At 36.9% G+C, this 21,543-nt stretch overlaps 3 protein-coding genes across 4 annotated transcripts in view; 1 reads left to right on the top strand and 2 right to left on the bottom strand.

Moving 5' to 3' along the window:
• The window catches only part of LOC112569867 (anaphase-promoting complex subunit 1-like), a 32,614-nt gene extending 24,154 nt beyond the window's left edge, over window positions 1-8,460 (bottom strand). Inside the window, 12 exon segments of the mRNA XM_025247904.1 lie at window positions 22-112; window positions 510-608; window positions 764-982; window positions 1,130-1,347; window positions 2,088-2,230; window positions 3,216-3,295; window positions 3,509-3,588; window positions 4,839-4,933; window positions 5,942-6,014; window positions 6,674-6,862; window positions 7,499-7,706; window positions 8,329-8,460. Of these exon segments, the coding sequence (XP_025103689.1) occupies window positions 22-112; window positions 510-608; window positions 764-982; window positions 1,130-1,347; window positions 2,088-2,230; window positions 3,216-3,295; window positions 3,509-3,588; window positions 4,839-4,933; window positions 5,942-6,014; window positions 6,674-6,862; window positions 7,499-7,657 (1,446 nt within the window). The 5' untranslated portion in view covers window positions 7,658-7,706; window positions 8,329-8,460.
• Window positions 8,461-9,649: 1,189 nt separating this feature from the next.
• LOC112570309 (39S ribosomal protein L49, mitochondrial-like) lies at window positions 9,650-12,118 on the bottom strand. The gene is made up of 4 exons (XM_025248694.1): window positions 12,113-12,118; window positions 11,725-11,911; window positions 10,765-10,892; window positions 9,650-10,033 (listed from the first exon to the last, which is right to left on the bottom strand). Exons 1-4 carry the CDS (start codon window positions 12,116-12,118, stop codon window positions 9,884-9,886), a joined length of 471 nt encoding a protein of 156 aa, XP_025104479.1. The 3' UTR covers window positions 9,650-9,883.
• An 807-nt stretch (window positions 12,119-12,925) lies between these two features.
• LOC112569865 (abscission/NoCut checkpoint regulator-like) lies at window positions 12,926-21,035 on the top strand. 2 transcript variants are annotated; one of them, XM_025247900.1, is made up of 12 exons: window positions 12,926-13,082; window positions 13,307-13,425; window positions 13,649-13,702; window positions 14,501-14,649; window positions 15,036-15,124; window positions 15,807-15,957; window positions 16,346-16,450; window positions 16,674-16,868; window positions 17,947-18,041; window positions 18,355-18,465; window positions 18,616-18,749; window positions 20,286-21,035. In XM_025247900.1, exons 1-12 carry the CDS (start codon window positions 13,029-13,031, stop codon window positions 20,356-20,358), a joined length of 1,329 nt encoding a protein of 442 aa, XP_025103685.1. In that variant the 5' UTR covers window positions 12,926-13,028; the 3' UTR covers window positions 20,359-21,035. The 2 variants fall into 2 exon arrangements, with proteins under 2 accessions (XP_025103685.1, XP_025103686.1); XM_025247901.1 differs by having other exon boundaries at window positions 15,837-15,957.
• The last annotated feature ends 508 nt before the right edge of the window (window positions 21,036-21,543 follow it).

A 21,543-nucleotide genomic window follows, 5' to 3' on the forward strand; every position in this document is an offset into this window, starting at 1 on the left:
TGAGTAAACCAATGTTGGCACCTCCACTGGACAGGCATCACGTGCAGGGAGAATGGTGACAGTGCCAAAAATGAGCTGGCTCAGATCATTGCTCTCCTCAAACTTTACACATCTAGCAGAAAAATAATAAACGGTCTTTTACAATTATGCAAATACATCATCCTGACAATAATTACATAGATTTCTGATTTCCATAATAAAGACTTTCTGATACTAAAATGTGGGACACATAGCAAGTACAATAGTGATAGTGAGCCCATGTAATAGTAGTTTAGCTAATTGACCTAAATGTTGTAAGGGAAATTAAGCTGCCACCATGGTCCATCTTCGATTAACAGAGTTTTCCAACATGAACCATCCTTTGCTAAAGCAGCAGGATTAAGGTATGTAGATAGGTCTACTCTAGGATGATTTCAAATGTTTTCATGAACAGCTAGCACATAAAATGTTGCACAGTTTACTGTGTATACAGTGAACTTACAAGAAAAAATATTTCAGTAACAGCTCACCTCAACTGGTTTCTGTAGGGTACCATGAAGCAGAGATACCATTGCCCACAAAAGTCTTCAGACAAGAAAACCTTGGATGCCTTACCCAAATGACCATCTCTGAAATATAAAAGACAATAAATTGTACACAAAACTACATGCACGTATTTACTCACTTATTTTTCGATTTCACTACATCCACACTCAAAAAGCTATCAAAGTATTTTAAACTTTTGGTAGTATTTTCCTCAGTGCAGTATTGTAGGCAAACACACCTGATAGGAGGAACTGGTTCTGTCCAAAGGTGCTCCAAACATATTTCAGGCTGGGGAGCAGCAGGTCCCTCCAAGTAGCTCTCATTATCCAAGAATGAGCTGTTACAAGAACTATTTGGAGTACGTGAATACAGGTTGTTCACAGACCGCACTTGTGGCGAAGGTGTGTGAAATCTGTAAAGTGCTGCCTCTGATGTTAACACAGGTGATTGTGAGCGACTGGAAGAAATATTCAAAGGTAAATGGCAAATACTGACAGTGCAACATTAAAAAATAAGCCCAGTGACATGAACTGGCTAATGCTATGACCTAAAAAATGCAAATTATGATGGGAAATTAAAAAGTCTATTAACTGCAAATAATCACCTAGAAGTGAAATGAGGCAAGACAGGACTGGAGCGTAAAAGACTGGTCGGAGAAAAAAGCTTCTCAGACAGATTGCGCATAGGGGAGAAGCTGGACGATGGAGCCGAAATGCTGTTCAGCAAACGCGAGTGGCTGCTGTTGGAATGGTTGTGACCCAGCAGTGGTGTCAGATGTAGTAAGCTTGTATTCTCAAGACTGACTACCACAGCTGAACATTCCTACAAGAAAAACAAACATTCCAACCACTTAAAAAGATGGTAAATGAAAAACCTAAATATTCACTTCCTCAGCAAATGTTATATGACACATAATACAACCCCTGTACCTGCCATCAAAACTATACAAAGATAATACTTTGTAATATTCAGAAAATAGGGACACAAAACTGGAAAACAGCAAAAGACGACTGTTTTTAAGGCATACTAACAGGCATGGAAATATATACAATCTAATCTTCCCATATGGTCTATGGAAGACCATCCAAGATCTATTGACTCTTTACTTACATTTTGCAACATTTTTCTATAAGCCCCATACACCTAAAGTCAATAGACTGCCTACTTATTTACCAAAGACACACACAGATCAGAGGAGTGATGCATAAATCCAGAGAAGGATTATCTTGCTGTGTTGTCCTCTCTGAAGTTCATGTTCACATATGCAAAATTCTCAGTAAGTTTAACTGACAAGACATGCTTGTGTTTTCAAATGGTATCATATACAATTTATAAGCTGACGTGTGAGAAATTTCGCCAAAAAACCAAAATCCATTATTGTAACAGTTCACATGTTCCATCAAGTGACACCATCCCAAAAACTTTTGTAGTGAGATTAAGCATAAGCTCTTTTTTTCAAGATCAATAATGCACGTTTCTCATTAAGTTAATCCACTTTAATGTGTTTTTAAAAAAAGCATAAAATATGAAATAATGATTTGAAAAGGATATTTCAAACATACCTCTGGTCGTGCCTTTCTGACTCTCCATGCGGAGTGGAGGCCTAACACAGTGTCGTAGATAAGAGCAAGAGATGGTTCATGTGCAGTGAAAAGGATATGCTGTGCACTGTCTGTCATGTAACTGAGCTTGGATCCACCTGGTCCTGTTAGGAAATTGCAAAAAGTGTGAAATGTTCCAAGTAAAATTCTTTGATGCCAGATGACCTGACAATTAGGAGCTTAACCCTTTGAGGACCGTAAGGATTGTACGCATATGATTTTAGTTATTCTGACATATTTAAGGGTAAAATGACCTGTAGATTCCAAAAATGTTTATTTGAAACTATATTCCTCATAGTTTTTGAGATACAGCATGGGACAAATATATCCCTATGGGCCACAAGGGAAAAGTGTCTTAAACAATGCAAGATATGGGTTTTATCAATATTTTTATCCGAATAGTGATCAAATGTTGTACTGTTGTTATGGAACATCAGAAATTATATGTCACTGTGATGTGAACAAAGATCCACTTAAGATGAGGGTTTGAAGGTCTTCAAGTTCGGGCAGGTCAGAAGTTACGTCAAATTCCATGTGGGGAAAAGGTAACAAGACTGGAGAGTTGGCCAAAAGCTTTAAAAGATCCTGATTTGATCACACATACTACAGCTGGAGGTGCCTGAAGGTGGACAACAGCATCCCAGTATCCCTTAAACATAATTGGGAATCAGGCACTTCTTACAGAAAAGCCAAAGGAAGAAGTCAGCAATCTCAGGGAGTATGACAGAGATGCTATTGCAAGCACCAGAATGTGAACTCACCACTTCACTTAATACATCAGTAATGTAGAGGAATTTGCTGCATATGCAATGTCCATCTCATGGGATGGGATACCCTAAGCATACCCTCCACCTGTAAAGATTAGACTAGAGGCCATAGCAGGGCAAGAAACAGAGAGTAAAAAAACTGAGACAGTTACATCTCAGCAAATTTCCGATAAAAAATTTCAAGACAGACATGGGCTCATGGTGAGCCTAGGAGGCTTGATTATCAAGAGTGGATGCACCTGAGTTGAAAGATAAACAATAATTTTAAGGTCTTTATAACTAACTTTCCTCATCATGATGCCTTAATAATATCTCAACAAACCTGAAGTTTTCATTATAACTGGACACACATCATCAAGTGGATGAAAAAGACTGAATATTATTGTTTGATTAGGTGTATTCCTGCAAAAGAAAAAAAATTGATAAATTTATTCAGTAATAGATTTTTAACAGCAATAAAGGAAGTGAAATACTCATTATAAACACTTTTTATACCCAAAATAAGACTACTTACACACTTTGCTTCATATCGATTGTAGTTGTTTCTGTATGCTGTGCACGACAAGAAGTATGTTTATGATATTTGTTTGCAAAATGTACTTTGTCTTGACTTACTTCTTGGGGGCAGCAAGCTCTGAAGGGGACAGAGCTCTTTGAAACAATAAGCCATTTTTGATGGGCCACGTCTGTGAAACCTAAAATAAATAAAACATTTAATGAACTAATTATCAATAATTATCATAGACAACATAAGGCATAGAAAAATATACTGATGATTTTAATCTGCCTAGCATCAAAATACCAATTTTATGTTGTGGAAATCTTTAATACATGAAGGATGAGCTGGCTGAGTTTGACCAATCGGGAGCTCACTGCTGGAACTGAGTTAACTAATAGAATGAACACAAATTCATGTTATCTGGTACAGAACAAAGAAGAAACAAGGCATAAGGTCTACCAGCTAAAGAAGAAAAACAGATCAACACAGGACTTCAATTCAGGACTTCATTCTCACAAAAAGTACGTACTAAACCGAGAGGCTGAATATGACAACAACCTTTACCAAGCACAGACTGTGTATGTCTTTAGCAGTTCCAGTTCTGCTGTGCAGATGTGAAATGTGGACTCTACTTGTTGATACAGAGAACAGAATACAGCCATCTAAGACCAAGTGTCTGAGGAGGCTGCTCTGAATTACTTGCATGGAAGCAAAACCACTGAAGGCCACAAGGAAGAACCCCCTTCCCACAACAGTCAAGCAGCACAAGCTGGTCTGCTTCTGCCATGCACCCTGGCACAACACTCAGTCTAAGAACTTTCCTTTAGCATATCTTGAGTTGACACCAAGGTGGGAAGAGAAAGAACTTGCAAACATAATCAAATGGAATGATCGGTCATTGCAGAATTACGTGACAATCCTTGACAGCTGCTACCCCTGACAGCCAGTACCAGCAGACCATCATAACTATTTGTCCACTGTATTTGTGAACGAATGAATGATGGAAGACATTCCTAGTGCGCCAGAATACTGGTCAGGCTGGTTTGCACAATGTTATATGGAATCATTGAAGATATTTATTGCTTGTGGCCCAGAATATTGCTCAGATTGGTCTGCACAATGATATATGGAATCATTGAAGGGGGGATGTAGATCTAAAAAAATAAAATTTAAGCACACAGCTTGAAGCACAAATGGAGAGCATTTGAGCAGCTGATAAAGTTAAATATCTGAGATCGCCAATGAACAAAATTTTCTATGCAACAAAGTATCTCTTCTCTTTGACACTTTTTGACTGTTCTTGCATCCAATAAATGCTTTTTTTTTTTTTTTTAAATCTGCATCAGCTAGGCAATGATGCCCACTGGGATTAATGAAGTTGGATATTATATTTTTGTGCACAATTAGTTGAATAATTAGTTCTAACCCTAAACACAAAAGCGTTACCTGAAATGGAAGGACAGTGCTGTACTCTCCACCAGCATCTGTGAAGAAAGTCATAGAACTGGATTCCACAACACATATGCCATTTTGTGGTTCATCTGTCACCAAAAAAAAAAAAAAACTTCTACAACTACCTGACAGCAAGGACACATTGTGAGAGCTTTTTATATCTATGACATGAAACACTATTTAACAGTTAACATATAGACCAAAGTGGTTATGTTGATAAACATCTCTGCATTTCCCTCGTAGAGCATGGGTGGCGGGGAGGAATTGGTGTTTTACACTAAGCCAGCAACTAAGGCTATATCACCGCAAGGCAGCCAGCCCTGTAAACAGATGCCACATGCAGAGAAAGAACAGCGTGCCCAAGACGAGAGCTGAACCCAGGACAGCCAACCTTCACTGTATTGTGACAGGTGCTAACCATTGCACCAGAAAGTGAGCAAAATGTACATCACTACAGTCCCTGCATCATAGCAGGTATATATTTATGATAGGAATATAGATCAATGGTATACAGTATCTATTTACAACAATTTGATAAATTAAACCAAAATATGCTTTCTAAAGATGGTCATTATTCTCCATAAAGAATGATCACTTTTGCTACACATTCAACAGCTGTCTTTGAGCTTAAATCAGTTTTTGCATAGGCCTGCCACTGCTGTCATTAGGTCTGATCATAACAGCCAAACATAAGCATTCTAAACATGCCAAATATAAGTACTCTACACATGCCCAAACTTCTTTACACTGCTGATTTTTTTATGCTGACAAACGCTTGACTGGCGATGAATTTCCTTCACTGTGAAATAAAATAATGACATATACCAAGATACATCATATGCAGAACATGCAAATAAATAAGTGATATAGATAAGAAAATAAAAACTTTGAAACAGCAAACAAATAAGTAAAAAAAGAATGGATGAACAAACAAACAAACAAAAAAAAAACGAAAGAACAAGGAAAGAAAGGATCCACCAGTTATACAGAAATTCTTTGAAGTTTCTCTCCTATTGCAGAAGTGTCAGTCTTGATGTGCTGAACATTTATCCAAAATGTACAACGCAAGACAAAAATCATGCTGAGAATGCACAAACCTTTACTTTGTGGTGCAGGTCCAATATCTGTTTTCGTATCGTTGTCAGGTAGCACAAATGTGGCCCACAAAACCTGAGTGTTTACAACATATACAAATGTACATTCGACATCTTTAAGCATAAATGTGGCCAATAAAATATAAAACTTTTCAATTTGAATAAAATAAAAGTACTTCTCACATCTTTCAAGGACAAGTAGGATGTAGTTTTCTTGATGACTGGTAAGGCTCAGTACAAGATATTATTTCCAATGTGTTTGAATACTTCTATGCCATTTTGAGATTTATGCCATGCACAGAAAAAACATTAAATTGCGATGTCATGAAATCCTTTATTAACATATACTCCAGCTCTTCCACTGGCAGAGGTTTTCATAACAGGCTGACTTCTGTCCTGACTTCTGTATTGTTCTGTTTGTACTTGGTGATGTTTCAGTCATTAGAAACAATTTTGCCCCCACTAGTGCTCTAAGTGTCAGCAAAAGATTACATCTTCTGCATTACTAAATGAATCACATTTTCACTTTGTGTCTAAATTGAATACTCTTCTATTCAAGGAAAAATTAATAACACCATGTAGAGTAAGCAAAGTTTGTTATTTTTTACTGTTTTGATTACTTATCAAGTTTTCATCAGCTACTACGATAGGTAATGTTGGCCATGACAAAGCCCAGATTACAGAATCTACAGCAAGACAACCTGGACCCACACATAAACTGAGATTGTTTTTTACCTGAAGAACTGGTGAATCCATTGTAAATGTTTTGATAACTGATCTGACACCATCTTGGCCTGCTTTGCTCCATACCACAGTCAATCCACTGACATACAGTTCCTCATCTCGCCATTTGCTGGTCTTTTCCTCATTCTCTCCACTTTTGACTGTCTTTCCACCACCGCCAAAAAACAGCCACTGCTCTTTCTTGGTCAACACAGACAGTACTTTACTATTTGATTATTGTTAGTTTTTAGCCCACTTCTATAGTACAAAATCTTAAAATCAATGCAAAAACGTACATTAAGTATACTGTCAACAATGTTTTTCTTGCTTTACTACCTGCTGGAATGTGTGGTGACTTTTGCAAACTGAAATGCTAGTATTTGTCAGAAAGAATATTCTGGGTGTGTGTATATATATAAGCAGGTGTGATAAGGAATGATCACAAATAAAAATATGTTTTCTATAAGCTTGGAAAAAGTAGCAGATTAGCTGTCAAGAACCACAATCTTTATCACATGCACATATTGTATGTCAAATTAAAAACAAGCGCATTCAACCACAATATCTGGATAATGTTGAACATGTCTATTATAAATAGAGTGTGGCAGTGAGAGAGAGCTAGCTTAGTAAGACAGCGCTTATGAGTAGGCTGTTGGATCAGCTGGACCAGGTCAGTTCTCTTGGTAGTTCTCTTGGACCAGGTAGTTCTCTTGGATGAAAAATTTTTAGAAACAATATGAAACTATAACTCCTGAAAGATTTGCCATAGTAACAGAGTCTGCAAACAGACTTGCTCAAACATATAACGATTACAATACAAATATGGCTGCACCTTACCTTGCCTGCATCATGTAGCGAGATTTCACGGAAGGACTTGAGAAGTGGGACACCATGATCAAAATGCTTTGAATTCTGCACCTGAAACTGCCCTGGATGGTGTCGCAAATATTCCCGCCCAAAAGGAGCAAAGTCCTGGGTATCACAGGCGGTTATCATATCATCTGGATCCAGGGTGGTAGAGAGTAATACCTAATAAATCAGGTCTCTACAGAATTAAAAAAAAAAGATTACAGCATATAATAAGATATTTCTATGTAATAAGCATTAATGCTCAATGAGTAAGCTGTATTAAATACTAAGACTGATTGAAGTTGAACAATCTCAAACTAGTAGTATTTGGTAAACAAGTACAACCAATCACTCTTGGTCAGATAAAATCTCTGTAACTGTCAACCAAGTTGGCGTATGATGCGTTTATATATGATGCGAATATAAATAATGAAAGCAATGTAGGGCATTTAAAAGTCTCTAACTCCCATAAATTCCAACAAGTACAACCAGTTATAATATTGTGCAAAGCACCTCTAGGTATGGTGCAGAAAATGAATATTCAATATAATGCAAAGTAAAAAGGGCTGGGCAAAGCTACATAAAGTTTAGTAAATCTTTGGAAAATCGGAGGGAAGTATTAATTTTTCATTCAATTTTGATACTACTATCCTACTGATCGAGTCGTTGACAATAACATATCACACAAAATAAATAATTACGTTGCGTGAATCAGAAATGGTAAGCATTAGATTAAAACATGAACTAAATTCCAAAACTACTTAATAGCGTTAGTGAGAAAAAAAGCATTCCAATTTAAAGTGATTAAATTGCCCTACCGACTGCAAAACTTGAGTATAGAAGACAAACCGCACGAACTTATCGCCTGCTTTCCGCGGCCATATTTCCCGCGAGTTTATGTCCCTTGCCAACCATTTGTGAGATAACTGTGTCATCTGGCAGAGTGACTTCCCTTAGTCAGGGAGGTGGAATGGGTGTTTTCTCGTAAAGATGTTTGCAGTTGAGGAGACTTAACAGTTTATCATCAGTTGTTATTAATAGAGCATTTAATCATTATCGTCTAAATAGTAATACAATAAATGCCAGTTGGATGTCCTTTGTCTTTGCCGTACGAGCTTAGATTCTTCGACTCTCTCTAGAGTCGGAAATCAGATTGTGGTGACCAATTATAATTAGATGAAGAGGCGACATTGACAATTTGATTTATTTACAAGGGATATGGAATATAAAAAAAATGTAGCTTTTCTAGATCCCTAAAGCACAGAAGAGTGTGTTAACTTGCAAGAATAGAACAACAACAAAACATGACCAAAACAAAAAACACTATGTCATGTGCGAAGGTAGTAGTTATTAAAGGGGAAGGGGGGGGGTCATTTCGCCCCACACCAAAAATCAATTCGTCCCAAGACAAAAAAAGTCAAATTTATTGACTCACATTTACATGTTTCTAGAGTCAGGAAGTATGTAACAAAATTCTTATGGTATGAATTCGTTATGAAAGTTTAATGCTACCCTGTTACTAGGTATGCCAATGATTGATAAGGCCTCAGCAAATAATCATGCCTTTTGGCACAAGTATTTCAGTAATTCCCGTGTTGAAAATTTAGAGTTAATTGGTAGGAATTGAGGAAGATTGTTCCACAGAATATTTCAAGCTCGAGGATATTTATGTTCATTATATCTATCTATTCCTCTTCGTGCATCAGGTTGCACATAAGGCCTCAACCAGAGTCCGCCACCGGTGTTCATGGTATATGAGGGTAGAAACCTCTAACGCTCTTTCAGTTTTAATAAAATATTTTTACAGCACTTCACATTGATATTTTTGTGCGAGATGTTTTACTGGTATAATATCTTTGCATTACAAACAGAAAGTTCTGTTTAGTCATTCTAAAGTGTACGTGCACACACACATCTGATACATGAGGAGCATCACTAAACAGATAAGCTTTAAAAAATAACTATCTTTTCAATTTTTAGTGATCTTATGCACACTAATGCCCAGAAGTGCACCCACATCTACAATCATAAAGTAACTGGAAAACGGAGACTGGAATTGCAAGATGGGAACAGTGTTCTATCCCATTTACTAGACAGTTTTCTTACACACGTACTCATCCTTACAAAACAAAGGAATTATGTTAACAATTTCAAACTTTATTTGATAAATGGTTTCTCTTTTTTTTTTTAATGAACTGTTATACTAAAAATGTGCATAAGCAGGCAAATTAACACACATGTGCATTCAGATTTTTTACCAACAACTGTTCTGAAATAAAAAATAGAAGCATGACAATGGTGGAAGAAATTTCTAATTTATCTCCTAAATAAAATATAAACAAATGACTCTCAACAGCCACTTGTATACTCGTGCTAAAATCCTTTCTTAAGCATGAACGCGCAGATGTGCTCAGCATACAGTCCTTTTACCCTTATCCAACGAGCAATTTCATGCACCTGTGTGGCAATAATTTTCGATCCCGTAACTTGCTGTAGGTATTCACGTAAATCTGCATCGAGAGCCTGCACATACAAAAAAGAGGTTACTTGAGCAGAATCCAGCCTTAACAACATTTTATTGTAGAGTACCAGAAATTTGTCAAACAGTTAATGTGATAAAAATTCCAACTGATTACAAAAAGTTATGAACATGTCATTGACCTGTGTGCAGCAATGGTTACTTTTGCAAAAACTAATATAATAATGATTGGTTTATTGTCAACATACTTGGATAACACATTGCAGCAATATTAAACTAGCGGCTAATGGCATATACAGATAAATGGAATAATAATTTTAGGATCAATATTACATTTTCTAAAACAATTCAAGCAGCATTGCTTTGAACTCTCTGAAGCTTGTCAAGCAGGCAATTAGGAGCCAGCAAACAGTCTGACCTGAGCAACTCAAATGCAGATAAGTTTTTCAACAGAGGCAACTAACAAGAAAAGTTTTTCACTGATCCTACGAAGCAAACTTATAAATCTCTAGTTATACAAGATTCAACAGGTAGTGTTTACTCACAATTTTCAACTAAGGTGTGATGTTAATGCTAGTGAATGTGAAAGTGGGTACAAATATATGTTAAAAGACTATTTGAAATAAGTGCAATTTTGTCATCATTCAACTTCATTTTGTGAACATCTAAGTTTTCAAACAATGGAAGACAAATTAGGGTTTTACTGTTAAATATCCCCACAGTTCTATGTTTGGAAAAAAAAAAAACCCATATAAAAAATGGATTATTGGCTTACCCATATATCTCCTTCTATATAACGAATTTTCACCAATTTACGTGTATTGCCATTACGTAATTCTTGATAGATAGGCAGCATATGATTCTTTGTTCTCCTCACAAAGTAGGGAAGCGTAAGATCAGCCTCTGTAAAGTAAAAGATTCCATGCTGTAATATAAAACTCAAAAGGCTTACCCAGTAAAATCACTCCTTCACACACACACACACAAATCCATCTTCAGTAGGATGCTGAAAGATTCACTTTATCATCCTTGACATTATTCCTGATCATTACTTGGAATTTTATATAAGAACTGTTAACCTAACGGGTACTTGGGCTAACACTGCATCTGGGGTCAAATCAAACTACCCAAATTGATATTTGGAGTTAACCATCTTTATGTAAATAGCAAACCTATGTTATTCTCAAACTTGATGCCAATAAAATAATGTAACTTTTTTCACTGGGGAATTTAAAAAAGATTGGAATACAAACTTTAATACCTAAATATTTCTTTTGTTTTATGGTGTTTGAACAATATTTTAATACATAAGGATTCATCAAGGATTGTACTCTATCATTGTTATTTGTCATGATTTGTCTTCAAATGTTTCTGGGTTGGTTTCTATGTCTTTGTGGGCAGCCCAGTGAAGCAGCGGTTAGCACCTGTCACCACTACAGTGAAGGTTGGCTATCCTGCTCTCATCTCATGCATGCTGTTCTATCCCTGCATGTTGCATCTGTTTACAGGGTGAGATCATGCTGTGAAGTTTGTAAATTTACATGGATAATGCTGACCAGTTGCTTATGTCAAAACACACTGAACATGCAGCCAACAGGGAAGTGCTCTACAGAAGTGTTGGTGTTGTTGTTGCTGTTACAGGCTCTCTGGCTTGTTCTGTGATTTTAGTAAGTCATGAATGAATTTAGTCTAAAAAGGATCTGTTCAAACTTATACTTGGCATAAGGCCACATACCTTTTTGGGGAATCCAGCCTGATGGGGTTGGATAATTTGTATGGGAAGGAGGAGATGGTACAGTCTTGTAAGGCAGCAGTCTCTCAACAAATTTAAACTCTTCTGGATCTGCTGATACCTCAAACTCTGTCAAGCCAGCTTTTATCTGAGCTTGTGGAGTTGACTCGAATGATGCTGAGGAGTGGAGCTACAAAACAGCAAAGAAACAAACAAAACCCAACACAAATCAATAATACTATGTTACTACCATTCAATTGTTCTAATAGCTTGCAGTAATACCATGGTTATAAATTAAAATAATGATACAAAACAGGGAAAATGTGTATGGATGTATTAAGGTCAATATTATCTTATTTTCTTCACGTTATAAGCGGGTACGAAAGACAACCTGCATTTGTCTGATTATTTTGGTCTGTCTTTTCCCGACAACTGCCAAGCATTTATTCTATGATTTATCTATATTTCAACTCACGATCCATCAAAATAATTCTCCCTGAATACTGTATTTCGGAGGAGCATCAACTTCGCATATCGTTTAACTCTTAAACTATATTTCTCCTCATTTAGTCACGTTTTTTTGTATTTAACGCCTCAGGTGTGTAAAATGTGGTCGTGAGCCCTATGTTAAGGTGACCAGACGTTTCGGAGGCGAAAGCGGGACACGTGCCGATGATGGTGTCGTCACCGTCAAAGAACGCCGAAAAAAGTGATTTTTAAAGACAACCGGGACATTTGATGGACTTGCCAGAAAGCCAGAAAGCGGGACATTGGGCGTCCCGCCCGATATTCAGGCGGGACACGAGGTCAAAAGCGGGACTGTCCCGCCAAATGCGGGACGTCTGGTCACCTTACCTATGTATATAATATATATAGAGTGAGAATACATCTTTATCAAATCAAATCAGACTTTATTGTCTGTCGAGGAGACCCAGGACAGAAATTTTTCTTTTGCTCACAAGGGCAGGCATACATACTCATACAGACATTTAACACAAAATTAGGAGTAAAATGGTAGTTTGGATCTCCGTCAAAATATATTAAAAAAGATTGTAGATATCGCAGAACCTACATCAAGGTTTGCAAATTTTATCAGTTACTTTTAAAGTTTTTAGTTCTCAAATGTGATGTCTACCTGTGTACAAGTACTTAAAGACTGGACTTTCCTTGCTGCCGTAATAAAGTTCGGCAGAAGTGGTTTGCGCGACTTAACAACCTGACGGCCGCCATGTTACAGGAAACAGGAAGTGACGGTGCACGGTGCTCTCTGTTATTATTCCACAGAAATCTTCTCATCTTGCAGCATTATGTCAGGGCAGTGCTATGGATGTGGGACAGGATTTAGTTTGTTTAAGAAAGAGGTTAGGATTCTGAATAGCTTCTGTAATAAATGTGTCATAGAGTGAACGAGGGCTAACTTACACCATCTACTTCATGTATAAACAATTACACTAGTAGTGCGATGGACAATGATAATATTTAATGTAAAGTCTTCAGAACTTTTATTAGCGCGCAAACTCTCTTTTTCAGAATACATATGCAACAGTACACATTAGTGCTAAAAATATAATGCTGGTTATTGCAGCATGGTTGCAAGAATTGTGGCTTTGCATTCTGCTCCAATTGCTTGACCAAAAAGATAGCTTTGCCAAAGGACAACACCAAACATCGTGTCTGCAATAAGTGCTTTGACATTCTTAGTGGGTGAGTATATCGCACGTTTTTACCTGATAAATTTGCAGTCACCACTAATTCAGCTACATACGTTCGAACTGAAGATTGTTTGGACTTTTTTTTAGGTCAGTGCAGTCATAATTATTTCAACGTTCGTGATAGATTTTGTTTTTGTTTTTCACACTCATACACACATATTAGAACTATCCCATAGATCATTAAGTTTCGTGAGAATGCTTGTTTATTTCTTCAGGAAGACTGTTGCTGAGGACCCACAAAGATTTTCGCCACCAGAAGCATTTAAAAAGTAAGTTCCATATATTTAGAGGCTATTCTTATTTATTTAAAGTCAAATGCAAGGAATATGTTTTAATTATGAGAACTTTTGTGAAAAGTTTTGTTTCAATGATGATGATGATATTAATGATATCTTCTTGTCCATTAGAACAAGCAATGTTGCAAAGGAAATGTTTTCATAGCAAAGCAGCATGTATGAAAAGGCATTAGAACACTCGACAGAAACAAAAAAAAAAATCAGTTAAAAAAATTCATCACCCTTCATAGATTGTGGTGTTAAAATTAATGCAACAAGAAATATGAAATATGTAAAAACAGCATAAACAAAACAGTTGGTGAGGGAGGTCATATACTTTAACACAGCATCTTAATAGATGAACTCATGGACACCAATCAACTTTCTTTGATTAGCATGCACATTTTTTTTTAAATTCAATATTCTGATAGCAGGAGTATAAAAGAATTCTTCCATAGACAGTGTGAAGGATCGATAGAATTTCTAGAAAAGCAAAATCATCTGAATAGATTTGTGAAGTGGATAGATAGGATCAAGGAGTATTTTGTGTGCTTTCCTCTTAAGAGACCAGTGGTGAAGCTATTTCAGCTGAATGCTGACAATTTTACTTGCTAATTTGACTGCTCTTGACAGTTTGGTTTAATATCTTAATTTGGAGGGTTTCCTTTTTTCCTTAAGTAGAAAGATGCTTTCCATTTAGGAGTGTAGAGCGGTGTAAAGAAACTGAACACTGATGTTTACAGTCCATGTCAAGCTGGTAGAGATTGGTGATTAGAAGTTTTTCTCTTGCAGGAGAGTTGCTGCGCTTCAGGAAAGGGAGGCTCAGAATGAAAAGCCATCTGTTAAGTCTTTTAAACCACAACATTCCAAGTATATGGGGCTTTCAAAAGCAGATAGAGAAATCGCAGAAAGACTTGACAAACTAAGAGAATCTCCAAATGGCAAGTATATGTTCATGTTTGGAGTGTTTTTTCTAAAAACTAATTTTCACTAGGTGTTCACATTTCACCTAAAATGTTCATTTCATTTTAATGTGATTTTCTTTTTTTTTTCTTTAGATAAGTGTTGCATTTAACCCTTATAAACATTACCAATCTTTACACACTTTCAAAAGGCAGTGAAGTAGTGTAGAAAGTTAAACAAGGTGTGTGGTCAAAACTTCAAAGCAAATCCTTATAATGCACAATTATTTTGGAACAGGGTATGTAAAAAGTGCTTTTCTTTTGAAGAGGTTATTTTAAAAAGATCAAATTAACTTGTGAAAAGGGGAGAAAGCAAAGAACACTTCTGGCAATGGTCCCTGAATTTATACTTTCTACTCCATTAGAGCAAAAAGTGACAGATGAGGAACTGATCCAAGGTTTAGCAAGATTAAGAGGAGAAAGCCCAGCTACAGCATCTGCAAACAGCAAACCGGTAGGTAAATGAACTATTGTACAATAACAAAAGTAAAAGTTAAGGTTCTTTTTCTGCATTCATATGTTTGGGTGATCATGGAATTTTTTATGTCTGTGATAAACTGGGCGGTTCTTTTTAGTTCATTTCTGTTCCTTCCACTCTTTGTTCCTCAGATCTGTTACATTAGGCCACACAGCAGATCTCTTGGGTGTGTGAGGTGGGTATTCTTGCAGGATGTGTCAGCTTTAATTAATGCATTTGTTACAGCAATCTGCAGTAAGTAGTTCTCAGAAGATGGTAGTTTTCTTGTATGTTTTGTAGAACTGAGATGTTTGGCTGCCTAAAAGTTTTGTAACTTTGGCCACATTTTGTCATTATATGTAATTATTTAGAAACCATAAATTATGTCATCATTAACTTCTAAAACAGTTCTGTCCTAAAAATGCCTAGAGGTGTTACTTGTTGGTCAATCCACTTTTTTTCAAATACTTGCTTCTCTGGTTAAGGTTAATATTACAATAATCTACAAAAATTTAATAACTCTTGCTTCAAACCTACCTAATTAGTTCTCATCTTATTTTGTATTTTGTACATGTAATAAAAACAAAAATTAATTTCTAAGAAAACATGCAAATTATTAGGATTCAAAGTTTTTTTTAAAAAAAGTGGAAGTTAATATCACTGAAATTTATATGCCTAGTTTTATCAACCTCCTGATCGTCGCACACAGATGGAGCAGGTGGACGATTTGTTAGATGAGATTGCTAGTGAGGTGGAAATAGATTCACATCGCCAGGATCCAGTTCAGTATGTGGAGAACAGGCTAGCCAGGCTTCGCAAGGAGGAATCAGGTAAGGTTATCTTCATTCAGCCAAATTTACAGTAAATTTTCAAGCATGCATTTCATTATCATCCCATTAAGATTTGCTTGTTAGACTGCAGAATCATGCTTACTGCACAATCTTAGTGTGATAATTAAAAATTGCATGAGCTGTATTTTTATTGTGATAGTCACCACAATTTTGACATGTAGGAAAGATTTTTCTGAGGTAAACTGGGAGGTAGAAATGATAAAATAAAGCTTAAAAATTTCTGGAGCATAATCAGATGTGAGTTAATTTATTTGACCAAACCAGATACCAAACCTATTCACCTATCCTGATGCATTTTAAGGAAAGTTTATTGTTCTAGAATTCACTTTCTAGTTTGTTTAGACAGGTATTACTTGCCTTTTTTTAGGTGCAGCACAAGATGAGCAAAATAATCTAGACCGAAATGACAAGACTCCAAAGAAATCATTTGTCAAAAACATTGATGTGAAACCCAACTCCAGCAAGAAACCAGGTGAGCTGTACATCACCTTGCTTCATTTTTTTAATTAACTTGGCATAATTGTTTTACTTTAGCACCATATCATGACTGACATTTGATCCTTTTAGGAGCCACGCAAATTAATGATCCTGATATTGTCATATCCAGTGTGTAGGCATGTGTTATTTCACTAATTAGTTATCACTGATTTTTTAAACAAAAACAGAAATGGCATTTTGAAAATGTTTTCCCTCAGATGGAGGACTGTCAGCAGATGATGGAAAGGTAGATTTTGAAGCGGTGCATGCCTTTATGGCAGCAGCTGCACTGGAAATGGAGGATGAGGCTCACAAAGCTCTAGAGGGCATGCAAAGTGATAAACAACTTATGGAGCAACTGGCACAGTTAAAGCAAAGAAGAAAAGAAAAGGGTGAAAACAGTGGGAACATTGGTAAATATATATATATATAAAAAGTGGAAAAATTACTAGCTTGTTCTGTCCAGGGGGGGCATTGGTGTTTTACGCCGTGTCAGCAACTAAGGCTATATTACGGCAAGCAGCCAGCCCTGTAAACAGATGTCACGTGCAGAGAAAGAACAGCGTGCCCGAGACGAGAAATGAACTCTGGGCAGCCAACCTTCACTGTATTGGTGACAGGCGCTAACCGTTGCGCCACCGGGCCGCTTTGTTCTGTCCAGACTAGATTGTCAGATCCTCTCACACTATCCAAAGCAAATTCAGGGTGGACTACAAAAGATCCATAATGCCACAGCATGACTAGTTCCCAGTCACCTCTTCACATTATGATGACTATCTGTTTAAGCTTGAATGAATCACAAACTGATTGTGATCCTTCATTCCTGCTTATGTACATAGCTAAAGTGTTTAGTCAGGGCTTCTGCTAAGGCTAAATTCTTCTTCAGATTCTTAAGGGGTCCCTGTTCTTCGCCCAAATTTGAAGGGGACCCCATTGACGAAAATTGAAGGAATCCTCCGAACTTTTAATGCGTACTGTACGCAATTTTTTGCGTAAGCAGAAGCCCTGGTTTAGTGTTCATTTGCCAACTGACTTATGCTAGATATCTGTACCAAGCTAATCTGCATGGCACCTAAATGAATGCTGGTCCAAGGTTGGGATTAACACTTTTTGTTTGTTCAAATGATACAGTCAGTTTAGTGTTGCACAAATATTTCTTGCCGTAGTACCATCTCCATCTTGGACTCAGTGTGAAGCTAAATTTTCAAACGTGTGTGTGCAAAATTGTGTGGGTAGGTTAGAGTGTGTCAGATGACATGCAATAGTTGTTTTAATATTATCCCATCTTATGTTTCTCCCATTGGTGTATGGCTTGGAGAACCTGGCTACGTGCTAGGATTATGCACTACATAAGCCTTCACTATCACCACCACCACTATTATTATTGTAAATACAGAATTTTAGAAGTTTAAATGATCATCTTGAGAACTTTTTTTAACCCAACAATACCTTTATTATAACAGAATTATGTTTTGACTTTATATTATGCAGAAGAACAACAATCCCTGGAATCAAACATTGAAAATACAGAAATAGATGAAGACAGTGACAATGAGGAAGCAGCAGTAAAGCACATATTGCAGCAGGTTTGCCAAGCTTAAATGAATTCCTGACACTAGGTTATAAATAAGGCATACTTCTAATCCTGATTGTTTCTTCTTTTAGCAGTCCTGAATCTCCCTCTTCAAACTGCTCTTGTCAAGGCTTTTGAGTTTTAAGTTTTGAAGAATTTATGATGATCATAAATGTTATTTTTGTTTGTCCCATCTGCAAAAGAGGTCACTACATTAAATATTTATTTAGTGGAAGAGGACTTCCAGTAGATATTTTGAACTGAGACCTTGTTAGATTTATTTCACAATCTTAAATGTAAATCTTAAATCTTGGTCTGTTCCATAGTTCACAGAAGAAGTCACACTTGATGAGAAGGTTGGAAACCTCTTAGCAAAAAACCTCAAAGGAACTCATAAATCAAAATATGACTCAGGCAGCAAAATGGGAAGAAAAGAGGTTAGATTTTGGTGCAATTTTGCCATTATTATGATAGTAACTGACACTTTGTAAAAGTTGCATAATGCAAGACTATGACCAAAAAAAAGATGTTATGAGAATAATTGTTACTAATAGAAAATTTACCAAATTAATTTACGTTGCATGCAGGAAAATACAAAGGATGGCAACGATGATAGTTGTGAAGATCCAGATGAACTTCCATACTGCTGTATCTGCACAGAAGATGCTTCAATTCGATGTCGAGACTGTGATATGGATCTCTACTGTGCACAATGTTTTAGGTAATGACAATTATTGGTACTGATCTAGCATTTACTTTACAATTTAAAACAAAACCTTTAGTTATAGAAACATTATGCATGTATGTTGAACCGCAAGAAGTGTTCATGGCTTTATTAATCCTTTGACCCGCGCCTGTCGCTGTGGGTAATACATGGATAGAGTGGCAGCTGACAGGGCCCGCCACTCTTGCCTATTGGGAGCATATCCTGCATAGGATGGCCAGTGAATTATAGGTTGGCAGGAAGCGTGAGTGCATATATGCATGCTTGTGTGTGATAATCATTGTTATCAAGCGCTTTTGGTGTTCACCTATATTTCTGTGTATGTGTTTGCATATTTAATACTGTCTTTACTGGTGGGCAAAGGGATTCTATAAATGTAATAATGTAATTTGTCTCTGGGAACAAATGTTGCAATAGTAATTTTCCTTTTGCAGCAAAAAACAAGTTAGGCAGGAGTCAATTTATTGATTTGTATAGCGTTTTTCCACACCATTAAATTTGGGATCAAAGAATAAAAAGAAAAACAGTAATAATAATGAATACTGGTCTTTAAAACAATGTTTCAACGTTCTTATTATTTCTCTCACTCCCTTCCCGCCAGCACTGGACTTTGAAGTTGATCTTTGCAAAGCAAGGATCAGCATAAGCAATGTCTTGAATTTCAAGTATAGGCCAGTAAAAAGAAACATCCGTTAGAATACCAAATTTGAAGTTTTAGGGCAACACAGTTGCGAACAGAGCACAAGAGAAGAAGCGAATTGACAGCAGTCCAGTTACACCCACGCACATGAACATGATCACACAATCACATCTCATTACCAGATGACATCACTCAAGCACATAGATCCAGAATTGAATCTACAGAACTTGTTGCAACTTACGAGGTTTGTTAATCAAAAATGGAAAACACATGGTCCACAATGTCAGAACAGTTAAAAGTGTTAGTAAAGGAGACACAAAATCCTGTACAGTCAAAAATCTGAATTAAGATGGTAAAACAAAGAACAGGAGACAGAAGCCATTAGCGGAAGAAGATGACAGCACTGACAGTGAAAAACAATCCATAGCAAGGCAAACTGCGCAACAAATATCACAGATAAGTAGGAGAAATTTAAACTCGATGTAGATACACAGACAAGACAAAATGACAGCTAGTCCCCTCCAGCCAGTTAGGCGAAGGGACATCACACTGATGTAAAACATTACAGAAAACTACTCAAGCTACCAAAGGTGAAAATTTTACTAGGCACTTATGTGTGCTTTGGGTAAATTCATCTGATGGGTGTCATACAGTATTTTCAAAATTTTTATCTGGGTATGCTGAAAGTGGGCAGACATCATAGATGATCGTGCCAATATTCTTGTCAGCATTGCTTGAGATATGCAGTAATACCGATATTGCTTTATTATGGGTTTTAGACTGCTTGTGAAGATCTCTACATTTCAACCATATCAGAGAAGTACATAAAAAGAAACAAGTATCATGTTTGCATGTAATTTATTTGTAATTCAGAGTCACTTTAATCTTTCCAGGGATGGCCACAAAGAGCTGGGACTGACAGATCATCGCACTATTCCATATACACCACCAAAGGGGTACAGATGATTTGCAGCAACTGATGTTCTTTTCTGTGATGATACAATCTACAAGTTTTGTTCTCTTGTTTTGAAGGACATCAAAAAGCTGTAACTTGTACCACAATTGTGTTTTCAGTAGAGATGCATGACTATTGCTGCTGCTGCCACCTTAAGCATGCCATTGCTTAAATTCTTGCATTATTGGCCTACGCTTTAATTGGAGACAACATAGCTAGTGTACCAAGGTACAAGGTAATGGACAGGGTAATGATAGCTTTTATTTCAAACGCAAATGGCTTATGAGTATACTTTTATTTTAAAGGTAAAGGTCACTTTTTTAAAAAAGGTTAATTGGTGAGGTAATGAGCCACACATTTCTTGAGGCCAGCTTTGTTTTGCAAGGGCAGTGCCCCTCTCCATCTCGCTGCTTTACCTTCCCCAGTCCTCTGCATCAGACAGCTATTCCCTACAGCTGGGTCAATGGGGGAAAGTTCACTATGCCATATCAAATTGGGGAACATTTGGGTTTGGACATAAGTGCTCTAACCACTCGGCTTTCTGCTTCCCCTCAATACAGTTTAGCGGTCCGGTGGCGCAACGGTTAGCGCTGTTAGTGCCAGTCACCAATACAGTGAAGGTTGGCTGCCCTGAGTTCATTTCTCGTCTCGGGCCGCTGATCTTTCTCTGCACGTGGCATCTGTTTACAGGGCTGGCTGCTTGCCGTAATATAGCCTTAGCTGCTGACACGGCGTAAAACACAACCCCCCCCCCCCCCCTCAATACAGTTAAGATCAAGTGCATTTTGATTCCTAAGTCATAAGTTTGCCTCTGATTCCTTGTATCACTCTTGTTTAAAGTGAGACTAAAATAAAGTAATTGTTGCAAGCTCTAGTGCAGGCTAGCTAGGGAAACAGTCCCAGAAAAAACACTTTTAATCTTGGGGTTTTCCTTACAAGGGCTACATTTACATCAAGAGCCTAATTTTGTTTAAAAGGGAGCTACTTGTGTCATATTTCTGATTATTAATGCTCCTATTAAACATTATTGTGATGGTACCAATTGTGTGAAGTCCATCTTGGCTGTACTGTTCTCAGAGATTAACAATTTATAAAAACTAAAGGTGATCAAATTTGTATGGTTAAATCTATGCCGATTTTTGTTTTGGTAAAGTGTATATAAACTTCTTTTCCATATAACTTTTTTTTATTATTTC

This window comes from Pomacea canaliculata, linkage group LG8, assembly GCF_003073045.1.
Source record: "Pomacea canaliculata isolate SZHN2017 linkage group LG8, ASM307304v1, whole genome shotgun sequence".
Classification (NCBI taxonomy): Eukaryota; Metazoa; Mollusca; class Gastropoda; order Architaenioglossa; family Ampullariidae; genus Pomacea; species Pomacea canaliculata.